Source organism: Bombus impatiens, unplaced genomic scaffold (assembly GCF_000188095.3).
Source record: "Bombus impatiens unplaced genomic scaffold, BIMP_2.2 scf_0136, whole genome shotgun sequence".
Classification (NCBI taxonomy): Eukaryota; Metazoa; Arthropoda; class Insecta; order Hymenoptera; family Apidae; genus Bombus; species Bombus impatiens.
In genome coordinates, this window is record NT_176555.1 from 1,370,443 (window position 1) to 1,385,616 (window position 15,174).

A 15,174-nucleotide genomic window follows, 5' to 3' on the forward strand; every position below is an offset into this window, starting at 1 on the left:
CGCGCCAGGGCTGAGTGCGCCTCCCGACGACATCGCCGGCGACGTCGCCGTCGTTGGCTGTCCGCCGCTCACCAGCAGCTAAAATGATTTTAACGGGACGCATTAGCAACATGCTCGCTTGCTTTGGCCAGCTGATTATGGGTGTGTATAGGGTGTGGTTCGAAGGTGTTCCTTATGGGTTTGGGCGGGGTTAAGAATTTGAATGACCGTGAAAGAATTATTTTTTTACGTTTTATAGGATAAAGGAAAATAATTTACGGATTTTAACGTAGGTATGGTATATATGTATGCAAATATACACGTAAGAATAAACGATTGGAGGTATTTTCAGCGTTTGAACGGAATGGTAGGCGATCGAGATTTTTTCTGATTTTTTGAACGAACGGAGAATAGAAAATCTTTGGCCGTATGGGTTACGATCTTCGTGAACTTGTGGATAGATATCGTGGAACGGGTGGATGGTTCGATAAAAAACTGATTAACAGCGGTTTTGACGAAAGCGGAGATAAGAGGTGATCTTGTCAATGAAATTTGAAGTGGTGGTAACACCGAATAATAAGATAATCAGCTAGATAGGAAATTTAATTGAATTAACATTAAGAAGGACGAGTTTCGGGACGATATCTGATACATCGAACGAATTACGTTTAGATAATCGCGCTCGAGTATCGAAACAAGGTAGAAAAGCTGTACGTAAACAAATTATATGGCAATAACGTGGTACGATATAAAATCCCTACGCCTTTCCTCGACCCTTTGTCCGTGACTCATATTACCGCTGATTCATATTACCCGTTTCGTTGTCGTTTCCGTCAACAGCTCTTAGTTAACACCGTGTACCGATGTACGTAGGTAAAAAAAAGAAGAAAAAAAAAAGGGAAGAAAAGAAAAACGCTCGCAGGTCGAATAAAACAAGTAGATACATGGAAATAAATTGCGAGTTAACCAGGCGATATCGGTTTTAAAAATAATTCTAGAGTAAAGGGTTAATAGCGGTAATGACGGTAATTTCAAAAGCAGGTGATACACGCTTATCGCCGCGGATCCGATTATAAATGCGTGCTCGATAACTCGATAGCAATTCCGTGTTACTTTAATGGACGATAATCGAGGATGGAGTAGCGGTATCTGTCGTTATTAAACAACAGATGACACACGACAATTAACTCCTTAAAAGGACCGTCAACGCGAGAAGGAGATCGAGAGGTGGAACAAATAATAATAAAAAATACGAACTATAATTCACTTCGGAAATCTTTGATCGAAGTTTCAAACGAAGTACGTGCTATGTTTCCCGTGGCTGGAATTATGCAGTGCGACATCAATGTTCACTCGCGATCAGGGTCCTCCGATAGCAATAATTGTCACGTAATTTCGTATAATGACAGCCGAGTATATTTGCCGTAAATGTCACTCGAAGCTTTCCAGACCGAATAAATTAAATGGAAATTTATCTTGGAGCAAGTCAAATTGTTGGCCAGCCTTCGTACATCAACGATCCTTGTTTACGCTTTTACAAACGACCAAAATATCGCATGAAAATTACGCTTGTCGCATGTTAATGCGGAAAGAAACGCACCCGACCGCTTTTTTTCGTCGAAAGTACTTCAATTTTGTTTGGCTGCTATCGCCACGTCGAGAACCAGAACCAGACCAACGATAGCAAATATCTTGATGCGTACGTCGTTCTCCAGCCTAATTGTTGTACACGTTCGACCAAAAATATTCCACGTTTTATGTAACAAAGGATTATTACATTACACTATACGATATCGTTCGAGTGAAAATACAGATAGTGCGTGCAAACACGGAACAAGTTTCGGAACGGCAAATTGCAAATATGTTTTACACGAGTCGACGACATACGCGCTTGACATTCAAAGGAACAGACGATACTTCCAAAAAAAAAAAAAAAATGCCACCGATCTGTTGATGGATGGACCTAGGTCGGAAAGGACGAGCTTCGCAAAACTATCGATAATTAATGTGGTTGGCGTAATCGATCAGGTTTGAAATTTGCATTATAGTACTTCGGCTTAAAAAACGAGATTGATATCACGCAAGGAGAACAAGACATTACCACCACGATAACTGCTTAATTAATGTTAATCATTCGTACGATATGCAAGAGCTACACAAAGATAAAAAATCGTTTGTCTCGTCGGTCATAATGCACGTCATACCTGTTGCACGTCTTGTTAAAAAATAAAATATAAACAAACGCAACATCGAAATCGAATCGATAAATATACCGATAGGTTTTAATCGCGGGGAGTGCTTTACATAATAATCTTGCGTTAATAACTTCTCATTAAGGCGTCTCTGAATCGTGCTTCCGTACAACTTTTATCGTCAGTGGACACCTCTAGCTACCTTGCGCTTACGCGCACTGGTGCTTCCATTACGTTTGAATAATCATACGACTGCTCAATGTCTCAACCTATTATTTTTGCTTAGAATACCGAATGTTCTTCGTCGACGCAGTATCGACGGATATAATTCACGGAGTCCTGGTTATTTAGATAATCGCGCGTATACTCCTAGCATTTACAAATTATCTACACGGACAACAGAGTTAACGACGAAGTGGAAAAGCGAACGAGCGAGACAAATTATTTCTAGATTGACTTTCTTGCGTTCGTTTTACCACCGCTGGCGATAAAGTAGCAACGCATCGCGTGTTGCTAGATAAATATTTCTATATCGAAATATATCTGTCACGCATCGAACGACTGCTCTGTTCGGACAGGGCGGAATTTAATCACGCGCGGATTCCAAAAATACTGGTCTCGTGCATATTAATTCTGCCCGTTTGTTGCCTCTGATTCCACGAACCATGTTCTAGCGTTCTAGGCAGGCAACGGTGGCGCGATCCCGCGATTAATCGCTTCCCAAAGGCAGCGTGCGTCGTCGATCTCTCGCGTAGAGTACTCACGAGGGAAGGTCTGCGTACATATATATCGCGTAGGCTTCTCCGCGCGGTAAATTAGCTCGCGGTAAATGAGGATGAAATGAATCCTGGTAATTAATACGGCAAGGGCGTGGAGTTATTTCGAGAGAACGAGCTCCGGAGAGCTGAAAGGGTGGAAGGGGAGAGAGAGAGAGGATCTTGTGTATCGTCGCGTTGATAAAGAGAGTGTTCGTCTCGCGTATTCCGCTTGGTTGTAGAAGCAGAGAGGAAAAGGAGACGAAATCGAAGGAGGAGAAGAAGACGAGTCAGAGGAAAACTGTTCGCTCACGTAGTACCTTTCTATTCGTAGAGCGCGTGTCGAAATCGGAGGCCAGGCGACAGGACGCCCACGGGAAACGTGATAAATAGGATCATCGGAAACATTATTTTCACACGCACGATTTTCCCTTCGCCCCTTTGTTTTCTCGCTGCTCTCCGACAGAAAAGAAATCTCGTCGAACAAGAGGCGGAGAAGAAAAAGGAAGGAGGAAAAGAATGGAGAAGAGGGAGGAAGGAGACGTCGCCACCGTTTTTTATAACGCGTCCATATTTTTCGCGGCGTGGACGTGTTTACGAAAAGCGGGATTCCACGTCGCGCTAAATAGTCGTAAGATATTTCGACGCCCCGTGGCTGCCGGCTACAAATTTCGTCCGATAATTTATCGCTAGTGATACTTAAATAGCGTTCCACCGTGAAATTGGACGACGCGCCGATCATCCACGAGATCATCCTGTCGACCTCCGATTCACCGCAATTCGTATGCGACTTAATTTATTTTCATCAACATTGACGTAATTTTCGTGGTGAACAAGCTGTCGCGACCACTTTCGCTCGCTCCATCATCTCGCACGGCTTTTTCGCTATCGAAAATGTGCCCCCTTTCGGTATCCAACCCTAAGAGACGTACGCAAAGTCGCACGATATCGCTACAGCGAAATCTTCGATTAAAACGACACGCGTTCGCCATAATCGTTTAGGAGTACCGGCGTTTCTCTATTTCCACGAGCGAAACGGTCTTCTCTGGTCGTTCGAGGCTCGTTCGCGCGCTCGGAAAGAAGCTGGCGCAAAAATAGACGAGAAAAAAGCAGACACCCGGACAGACCCGGTCTCGGAAGGGAACGAGGTAAACCGAACTTTCGTGAACAAAGAGCCGAGAAGAGGAGGAGTATGTGGAGGAGGAGGAGGAGGAGGTGGTGGAACACCTCGAGGCCGTGACACATGCGTGCCTGTGTGCGCGTGTGTCCCCGTGCACGCACAATCCTCTTTCTCTGTATGCGTCCTATACTCGTGTCTCTTTCTTTTCCCCGTGACTCTGCCTCGTTCCTTCCTCGTCTCGTCCCGTCATTCTCGCTCTCGCCAATTCCTCTCTCACGGAACGTTTCGGCTCCTCCAGCGCGTCTGGAGCCATTCACGCCCTGCTGGGTTTCCCATCGGAACCTTTTAAAAGCCCGCTTTCACCCCCGCGGCAGCAACCACCGCCGCGAAAACCCTACGGATCCTGGGCCTGCAGGAACAGTCCTGACACGTTCGTCCGTCCTTTCCTCTATCGTTCTACCTTCCACCACGGTTCGCTTCTGCAGCCCTGACAAACCCACCACCGGTCTCTTTTACTCGTCGACGATTCGGTGACAGTTGCGTTCGCAAATCAACCCCTCTCCAAGGGTGAAACGAACTCTCTGACGGATTCTCTACGCGAGAGGCTTCGTTCGTGCATCGCCGTATTCGTGCGCCACAGGCAGAAAGAGAAACGCGAGTGATTGAGAAATAAAATTCAAATCCAGCCACGAGAAACGTTCGATCATGATTGCTGGGTAATTATAGCGTATGTTTTAATTGGAAGACGCTTGGAGCGGTTCGGTCTCGAGTGTACGCGCGAGCCAGTCGAGAAGCGAATGGTTCGTGGAAAACGTTAAGTATGGTTTATCGATGATCCGATGCACGAATAAGCGGTGCGTGACGCAGGTGTAAAGAGAATGCAGCCTCTCTCGACGTCGATGATGAGGAATAATTTACCGGTACGAACGTGTAATTTCGACGTAAGTGCGGCAACCCCTTATTCTCGATACCCGCGAATTTACAATGTATCGATATCGTGTTCGATACCTGCACTGAATAAACTCGCGCGCGATCGATGAAATCGTCGCCTCTGTCGATGACTGCGCGATCTGGCATGGATAGATCGCGTCGTCATTTTATTAACGATTGTTTCGTAAGTAAATAACGTTTCGAACATGAACGAAATGTTGCAACCATGGACCTCTCGTCGATCGTCCGATCGGTTAGCACAATCACGAGCCGAAGGACCGGAAGTGCGTCCGTCCAAACCTATAATTTCGTGCCGCGGACTATCGCGGTAATCGATCGGCCGATAGACATCGTGCTCCAATATCAGTGACGATAAAAGACCCTCGGGCTAGCTCTTCAATTTTTTCTTGAAAGTCGTCCGTCTGATTAATTTAGACTCGGAAGGTAATCGTTTCCAAGAATTTCGATAGGCATCCGTCGACCACGACACTTCACGTTCACACGTTCGACTGACACGTTCGACTGACACGTTTTGCGAACGTGAAGACCCAAATTCGAAAAGCTAACACGGCGGTTTCCTTTATCGGTGTTTTTCCTCGCGAAACGCTAATCTATGCATACACGCGTGTCAGGAACGAAGACACGCAGAAGAAGAGGCGAAAGCGCGAAGACCAAGTTCTCGGAGAACAGGACTCGCACCGGTAAGCAAAGGGTTCTTCATAAACAGGATTACACGTGTCGAAGTTGAGCTAAGTAGCGGTTTGATCGCGAGTTATCGCCGCTCGCGCGAAGTAATCGGAGAAACTTGACAATGTGCCGCTCTTAGTCACCACTGGCACACGCGACAACGAAACAACCGACGTGATAATCGTCTAACAACCGATTTCACGGAATCACGCGAGACAATTTCAAACGCAATTCCGCGCGGATAGTCTCGCCGGAGGCTAACGATTCGATTCACTCTGAGAGGGCAAAATCCGTTAAAGCAAAAGAGAGGAGAAGTTGGAGAAGTAAACGCAGTCAGAGACCGATAGGAACGCAATACGCGCGCGCAATTCGCACGAAAAAGATGGCGGACCCAGGGATACGAATGGACAGAGTCTCTAGACCGATTCTCCCCTTCCGTCTCTGGCCGTTTCCTTTGCCAAGGCAGCTCCTTCCACCTTCCTCCACCATGTGTCTTTTTCTCGTCGCTGAATTCTCGAGTACGTAAGGAGGGCGCAGGAGCCTTCTTCAGACCTCCTTGCGACCCCACCTCCTCCTCTTCGCGCGAGATCTTGTACGACAACGGCATTTACGGCCCCGGACCCCGACAGCACCTCTTTTTCGCGACAAATTAACCGTTGCTGTGATCCTTTCTCTCTTTTATTCTCTTTCAGTCGCCAGCGAAACATAGCTCAAATGCAACGCGTCGCGTGATTGCAATTTGTCTCTATCGCTCGTGGATAGAAGTTAATCGGATTTCCAGCTATGTTATCTGTTGTCTCCGCGCTGCGTAGAATATTGTTTCGAACTTAAACGTCTCGATGAACGTACTACCGCGTTAGCGAACGAGTTTCAATCCCTTGCCATTTATTTCGGAACGTAATCGTATCTCGTGTCGAACTACGATGCGGAGCATTACGGTTAGTTAGCGGTGTTGTCAACTTCAAAGTAAGAATGGAAAATAAAAATGTACAAAGCATTCGATGACGTATGGTTTCTTTGTTCGTCGTTCGGTGAAAGTTCTCAAAGGAAGCACCGATTTTTCTAAAGTTCCTATTTATAGCGAATGAATCGTTGATCCACGCACTCGATGGCGACATAAACAGAGCCGTAACAATGGAAACGAGGAGAAGAAGGCAAACGTAAGAAATCGTGATTTCCCGTCTGTGGAGTCGGGAACAACGACAGACACCAGATGCCAATGAAATATCGTACAATAATGACGGCAACAATTTAACGTTAATTACCTCCGGGGGCTAAAGGGCGCCACGGAATGCCGAGAGCGGTTTCGTGGAGCGTCGCGGCTTTAAAAACGTCTAGATGGAAAAGGATGCGCGTCAGGGGCCGGCAAGAGATCTATTTGAAGCCCTAAAGACTCCGTTAAAGTGGCTGTAACTCGACGTTAAGAAGGCGTGAACGTTAACCGTACGAGTGACGGGACCGCTGGTATTTTTACGCGGCTTGCCGAAACACGTTTCTTTACCGACCGACTAAATTTTTACGACGGGTCCCGCGTCGGAGAAAATTTGTGAAAAATCCTCGCTCCGGCCGTTTGATTTTATACCATTCGCCGAAAGACAAACGAGAAGCGATTCTTTCTTCTCCTTTCTGCGCGATCTCTCGTTCACAGACTAAACGTTGATGTTAAAAAGGTCGGAGTACGAAAAAGAGAAAAGAATGATGGAGAAAAAGAAATAGGACGTTGCTCGGCGTTCGCGTACGCGCTGCAAAATAAAATTCGCCCGAGACAGGACGCTCTCTGTCCCGAGTGAAATTCAATCTACACGATATACATATCGATCGTTTTTCTCAGAAACGACATTCCTGCCGGATCGGCCGGGTATATACGGTCTGCTGCGGCCAAAAGAGACCCAGGTCCCCGAGAAATCGTGAAAAGGAGAAGCCCGGCCGAATTCGCACCGGTACGAGGCCGTTCCCGTGCGAATGAGACACGTGCACCTTTAAAGAGAAACAACCGGTTTCCGCGACGTGCGTGTAAGGTCGGTGCAGCAGGACGGTGTGGTGCCCGGTAGGTAAGTACGTGCGAGAATCCGTGCCGTAATTGCCGATTCCGTCAATCATCGAGCAGCCTAGCTTCATGCTTCCACCGAATCTCCGCCGATCCCGGATAAACACCACGGGTAATAACAAAGTATAACCGGATAACGATGGTATAATAACGCGAGTTAACGAAGTGAACGAACCTCGAAATTCCCTGGTCGGTCATGCAATACACGGCTGTAGGTACGCGAAAGACGTATATATAGAACGCGAAGCTGATATCTCGACGGGCATTATTGTAACCGATCACACACCGTCCACGAAGTAATAATTTCACGAAGTTAATCGGGTAACAACCGGCGGATTTCTGTGTGTATCGTTACAAATTGCTACGCGTATCGAAAGGATACGAGGGGAGTATCTTTGCTCGGGTCGGTGGTATCTACGATCGACGATACGCGTCAAATAAACCGCAATTAAATTTTTCAGGGTTTAATACGAGGGAATACCGCGGTAACGATTCGCGTCGTTTCGATCGACTCTTTGTTACGCTTTCTACGCTATCGGTACAGTAGTAGGGTACGAAATGCGTAAATACCAGGTGCACCATTCAGATAAAAGTAGCGAGACGCAACCCGAAATTGCGACGATCAAACGGCATTTAATCTCATTTACCTTGCAATTACCGATTACACGAAAAGTATAGCCTGGGTATAAGCTCGGCACAAGGTCGCAATTTTTACCCGCCCGGGAGAAAAACGCGGTGGCTGTCCGCGGTTAAGAAAATCACAGCGAAACGTAAATCGGAAGGTCCATTTCGGCCCTTCCAATTGAAAGTTCGCCGACGACACTGTGTTCGTGAACATGGTAAACAAAAAGTGAGTGGATGAAGGACAGGAAAGAAGGGGCAGAAAGAGGGAAAGAGGGCAAAGGGGGAAAGGGAGACACGAGAAGAGCGTAGGCCACGATCATGAAAACTGATATTACGGAGATATCGAGCGCTTCCGTGTTCAGGGCCGTAATTATACGGCGAACCGATGTATCCATTGCGCCATGCGCGTTATTGCCATTACGCTCTCGCGGACGTAACTTTGCAAACAGATGCTTGACCGTTGATATCGAAATCGCGCGATGCGCTCTGTTGCAAACGGCGGGGACGTTACGATAGCGAGGATAGAGGGGCTCTCTCTGCTCGATTCGACTCGGCTCGCGAGTCGAATGCGATCGTAAATTTAGCGGTGCTCGGGACCGATCCACGTCGCTCATTAGACGCGAGAGACCAGAGTATCCACGTTCTCGTTGTACGAGCATGATTTCTCGGATAGAATTCGAGCTGCTTTCTATCCAGACGATAGTTTTCATTACTCTCGGCCAAGGGTATACTCTATTTCGTTTACTCGATACGCGTAAACGAGCGAACGAGTGAACTTTGACTCCCTTCTGTCTCTCGTAGAATGTACGTGCGTACATAGACACACCGATGATTGGTCGTTCGGTAAGAAAAACATTTCGTGGAAATCGTTTTGTCGAACTTAATCATCGACTTACAGGTCGAACGTGTATCTATGTGTGTAATATATACTTGTATACGCACTTACATATTACAAAAGAAAATACGATTTTCGCTATGGTAGAACGTCGTTCCGTTTTCGTTCAGCGGTTTAATTAATGCATACTCATCGGTGTCTTGTTAACAAGCAGCACTGTAAGAACAGTGGTACTAATAACTTTGTTACTAATTATTCGCCGAACGAAAAAGTAATTACCGTCGTTACGCGGCCGCGCATAATCGGCGAACAGATGTTCCCGCGTAGAAAGTCGACCTGTCCGACATGTTTTACGGCCGCTGACAAATAACGGAAGAATCGCGATCGATGCGTTGTTGGCGAACTTAACGAGCCACGGCCAATTGCCGTTTCTCATTACGCGTTAACAAACGAATTCTTAAACCGTGTCTGCGAACCGTGCGCCCTCAACCTTTTTCCCCACCACTCTTCCAACCGCTTCTCTCTCTCTCTCTATCTCTTTGTCCCTCCCTCATTCTCTCGTTCCTACATGATTATTCAATTTTTCCACTAAATACACATTGCGTTGCATTCTTGACTTCTGAACAACTTTTGCAACACCGCATCGACTACCAACGCTGAGTCGTTTCATAACAAGTATCGTTACTTCTTTGACGGTGAATTAATTAATATCATTAGGCTGTTAACCTGTGACCCCAGTCAAAGACGTAACCAACGTAGATGTAGCGCTTAAGAGACGCGTACCACAAATGCAAATCGGTATATCATTAACGTTATATTAGGTGGATTCGAGCTAACACCTTGCCCTACACTACGCAACGCAGTCAAGACAAGAGATTATAGAAAAACTTCTTTCCAAATACTCGCTTTAGTTTCTATTTATCTGTCTTTGTGCAGAACGTAATTCGTTAGGCTCGGTATTTCCTTTTCCTTTTTTTTTTTCCCAACAACCGTGACTATTCGTCGAGTTTACTTTCTCGCTCGAAGCGAAATTCTATACCTATAACTGGATAAACACCGACGATAACTGCGAAATTAGAGGATTAACTTGTAAGATAATCGCAGAATACGAAAAAATTAGAAACAGAATGTTTCAAGTGTAAATACTTTTACAAACGTATGCTGTACTAGCGGCCTGCAAAGTTTTCGCGTATAAACTTGGACATAACTTTCCCGTTAATTACACGGCCATCCATAAAACGAATCGAACGCATTCCACGGCGAGAATTTCATTAGCATGTAACGCTGAAAATGCTGGAAAATTGAATGGAGACCGTGTAGCGTGCAGGCTAAATGGCCGCGCGGGAACCGCACAGAGATTAATCACTGCCGTTCAACGCCACGTTCGAATTTTTTACGTTAAACGGCATACGAAAACATACGCGAGCGAATCAGATAGATAGAGAGAGAGAGCGCGCGCGAGAGAGAGAAAGGGAGATAGACGGGGACTTCATAAAACAGTACATAACGCGCTCGTGGCAATATCCATCGAGTTCGCTTAATTAAAGGTGCCATTATAAGGCGTTCTTTCAATCGACCAACGATAAACGTAACCTTTCTCTCGCTCGTCTCGACACCCTTTGCCAAAGAAAAATTAAATGTCTCTGTCTTTTAACGCGAAGTAACGTTGATCCGAAGAAAGGAACGACGAAGAGGAAGGGAGAAGGGAAAGGGGAGGAAGAGGGCAAAGAGAAAACGGACGAAACAGGCGATATCGCCACTGGATTCTCTGGTTGTAGTAAATATATTAACTACCTAATCTGTAATCGCAAATTTTACGATTTCGCCTGGCGTAGCCGCGACCAGCCGCTATTATAAATTCACGTAAGTATGCTATAAACTCCAATTATCGTTACTCGCATTTCCGTAGAAATGATCCGCGTAAAATATTTATTATCCCGGACAACAGGAATCGCCGATGCGATCGTAAAGCATCCCAGGGATCTTGTAATCGTTTATATAAACGCACCAAAGAGACGTACGCCGTTTCGACTATTCCACCGGTAGCAATTAAACCCGTCTGTTTTTTCATTTTCGTTACACCGCTGGCTGGGCTCGAAGCTGTGCCTCGTTGCAGCCTGCACGCATGTAAACGCCCGGTAATTCGTCGATCGCGAATACGTTTAGATAGGGAACACGCGCAGTTACGAGAGAAGATAACCGACCAATTATTATCGTTGTGCCGTATCACGGCACGTATCGGTATTCGAGAGCACCGATGACGCACTTGCGCCACTCTCTCGGATACGAAATTAAAAAGTCCTCTGCTCGTTCGATCGTTAAAATGACGAAAATAGATGTACACAAGATAGAAAATTATCTAACACGAGTTATAATCGAGGAAGAAGAAACTCCAAGTTGCAGCAAGTGGCTGGTTAAGTAGTTATTCGTGAATTTTCCACCTTTCTAAATACAGCAGCGTAATTAACTGATTTACCAAGGACATATCTCAAAAATCTACGCTAATTGCTAACTTCTATGGGCTGAACAAATTAATCTTCTCATACATATAAAGTAAAACTTACGTATACATGCGTGAACGTACGGGAAATAAACGACGAAGGAAAGCAATGTTTCACCGCCACGAGTATAATACCAATAATACTCTAACAGTACGACAAACAAGATCGACGGTCGGCTCACGGCGAAATGACGATTTCAATGCGCCTTTAATGGCGTTTACTTCGGGTAAAGTTCGCGCGCACCGGCTCAACCGTCGGTTCAGCCGAGGAACAAAAGGGGCCGCGTCCCCTTTATCATCGGGTTAATCAAAACGAAGGAAAGCCCGAGCTTTAAAAGCGTGGCAGCTCGCGGGCCGCGGTTAAAAGGAACAATGCGAGAGTCGAGAATCGACTCTCTCTTCGGCCGATGCAACTCGCACCTTTTTCGCGAGCCCATGCGGGTAACACGGGGCTACCCGTATTATTATCTAGCCTCGTCGCTGCACCTGCGCGTAAGCGCGTCGTTTTCGTCCGATGTTATTTCGTTTGAGAGCCCCTTCCTTTTTTCGGCTACAGGAAGATTACGCGCCTGCGCGGATCTCAACGCCACCCCGTTCCACGCACCGCCGCGTCGCACCGCCGATCATCGTCGACCGATCCCGTAAATCAGAATTCAATTTTCCACCCTTGTCTCGATACGTCCATCGAATTGATTAACAGGTTAGGAAATCAGAACAGTAGGAAATTATTACGCTCAAGGTCTCGATGGTGCGTTTAATTTATTAAGGGTCCCCCATAAATTTGAAAACAAATGTACAAAGTGAGACATCGTTTTGCTAGTGGTTTGCTGTATAGAAAATTGTTTCGGACGAGTCTCTTTTATGGTCTTTAAGGCGTTGTTAGGAGGCATATAATTGAATTTGGAGATTCTCAAGTTATTTATGGGCTAAATATGACAATGCAACAAAGGTAGAGTCGTAAGTTAATTAGGCAGAATATACGATGTTTGTACTTCGTAAAGGATATTATAATATTATCGCTAATCATGTTTCAAAATCCTATGTACTAACATCAGCTTAGAACAGACGGTATATACCTGCACACCGAAAAGTACACAGAGATTACAATCGTACCGTAATTTATTTTGACTCTTCTTTTCAGGCCTTTTTCTTTCTTCTCTTTTTTTTTCCCTTTTCAAATTACCTTTCTCGTGCATTGTTACTTTGCGAACAGATATAAATACTAATAGGATTGAAGATAACTCTCCGTCGAGGTGTAAACAGGCAAAAGCGAGGGTTCTATTTGTTTAGAATTCTTTCAGGACAACCGATCCTTGTCATTTATCAATTACGTATATCTAAGGTCAAGACTACGGGGTGCTTTGGCAATCTATTACGAATTTTTCGAGCTAATCTCCGAATACGAAAGGAAAGTGTAGCTATAACAATGCGATAGCATTTAAAATTTGGTAATTCTTTGGACGATATTAATTCGTATTACGAAACTTCTATAAATCGGTTATTAATTGTATCACTGATACGTATTGAATACCTACGCTTACAGAGGGGCCCAACGAGCATCGTAACTCGTGAGCGACGGCCGTCGCGTCGGTACACATTTGTAAGGGACAGGTGTACTTATAGAACACGACCGACATTGCGTTTCACGGAACTTTACTCTTTGTTTGCTAGTATCGATCGAAAACAATTTTTTTTGTTGCGACTACCTGGCGCGCCTTTCGAGCGTCAAAGGTTAAACGCTCTATCCGCGTAATCAAAATCGTTTAGGCGTTAATTAGCTGAAATTTGGCGAGGAAAAATACGAGTTTCCCAGAAAGCGAACGGCGAGTAAATTAATCGTAACACGTGCGTGATGCCGGAAAACAACTTTGTTACACTCGACGCATAACGAGTATACATAGACGGAGAAAAATTAAAATCTCAGCGTGAACGAGATCTCAAAAAGCAGCCTAACAAGGGAGTAACGTTTAATTACCGGCTGTCGGTCTCACAATGTGTTCGCTTTCACGAAAAAAAAAACAAGAACAGAAACGATCGTTCGCCGTGATTAGCAACGATTCTGAAATTGCTGCCTGATAAAGGACCATCATTAGACGAATAATTGAGCTACGATTTTGCAGACAATGGAACGAACCCGTTACCCATACTACCGCCTCTGCATCGCCAACGATAATTATCTTCTATTCGCCGTGGATTTTTCTCGAAAACGTGGCCTGCTACATGCGAAAAGTGCGCGACAATATTCGGGGCGATGTCATCTTGCGTCAAGATCGCGAACGACAACTTTCTATTCTCGGAAACTATTAGCCAACGAGACACCACTGAACACGACGCCTACACTCAGACCGATACGAGTAAGAAACACCCAGCAATTGCAGGAAAAATCTCAGAGCATCGAAGCAAGGCGTATTGGATCGTGGTTTACGACTCACCTGGGACGCCGACGGATACGAGTATCCGAACTGCGCGTATACTGACATCTCGATTGGTTTCGACGATCAGTTCTCTCTATATGTGTTTTTTTTCTCTCGATGTCTCTCTGGTCGACTAACGGAGAGAATTAGGTCACAACCGCACCTGCACGCACTACTACACTCTCTCACTAAGTCAGTACTACTTTCGGCGACGCCGTGAACGCCACGAATATAGCAACGAATCGAGCAGCGATGGTGAACGATCGCGATATCTCGCGAACGGTGATTGCCATCAGGGTGTTTTTCGGTCGTGATCGAGGAATCCGACTGGCGACCACATGTCGAAACTGGCGTTCCCCGTGGTTTGGTCAGGAAGACAACGTGCCAGCTCGAACCGCCGACGGACACTCGAAGATCCAACAGTTCCGATAGTGTCCACAGGTGAATCCAGCCGTAGCAGATCGCGAGCGAAGAACGAGGTTATCGCGGCACGATTCGACGCGGTGAAATCCGCACTAGCGAACGCGGGGATGCTGACTCTCGGGGAACGTTCGTTCCTCGCGGGTCGAACGCCGCGCGACACGTCACAACTCCACGGGTCACGTTACCGCGAGAAGGAGATAACAGGAGTAGAAGAACGTTGTCGTATCGGCGCGTCGGGCGATGGGACGGACATTCGGACAGACGACGAAGCGTCACGAGCGATTAGTTATAGAGTTCGTTCGTTCGTTCGGTCCGTCCCCTGCTCTCACAGGGCACTCCAGTCTGCGACTGACTCGCGACTACTCACACCACTTCAGCGCCTTCCACTCCGCTCCGTCCCAGTTCCCCCTCTGGCGAGGAAAACCGAAAGCAACGACTACCCCCACTCTCGTTACGTGGGACGTAGTCCTTACGGAACCGTCCAATCGCGTAGCTTCGTACAACCCTGCGGGCGTGTCACGTGGGATGATACGAGACCCGTGGTTGGTCGAGCGTTTCGCGCGCGGGCGTCCTTTCGAATCGAACGTGCCCACGAGCGCGACGACGCCTTTTGCCCCACCCGCGAGAAACTACCGTGAAACGATCCCGCCGCCGACGTCGCCGTCGCC

At 46.4% G+C, this 15,174-nt stretch overlaps 1 protein-coding gene across 1 annotated transcript in view; it reads right to left on the minus strand.

Moving 5' to 3' along the window:
• The window catches only part of LOC100743820 (homeobox protein caupolican-like), an 80,305-nt gene that overhangs the window by 42,180 nt on the left and 22,951 nt on the right, over window positions 1-15,174 (minus strand). The window contains exon 2 of the mRNA XM_033319194.1: window positions 2-78. Within this exon, the coding sequence (XP_033175085.1) occupies window positions 2-78 (77 nt within the window). The remainder of the gene's footprint in view (window position 1; window positions 79-15,174) is intronic.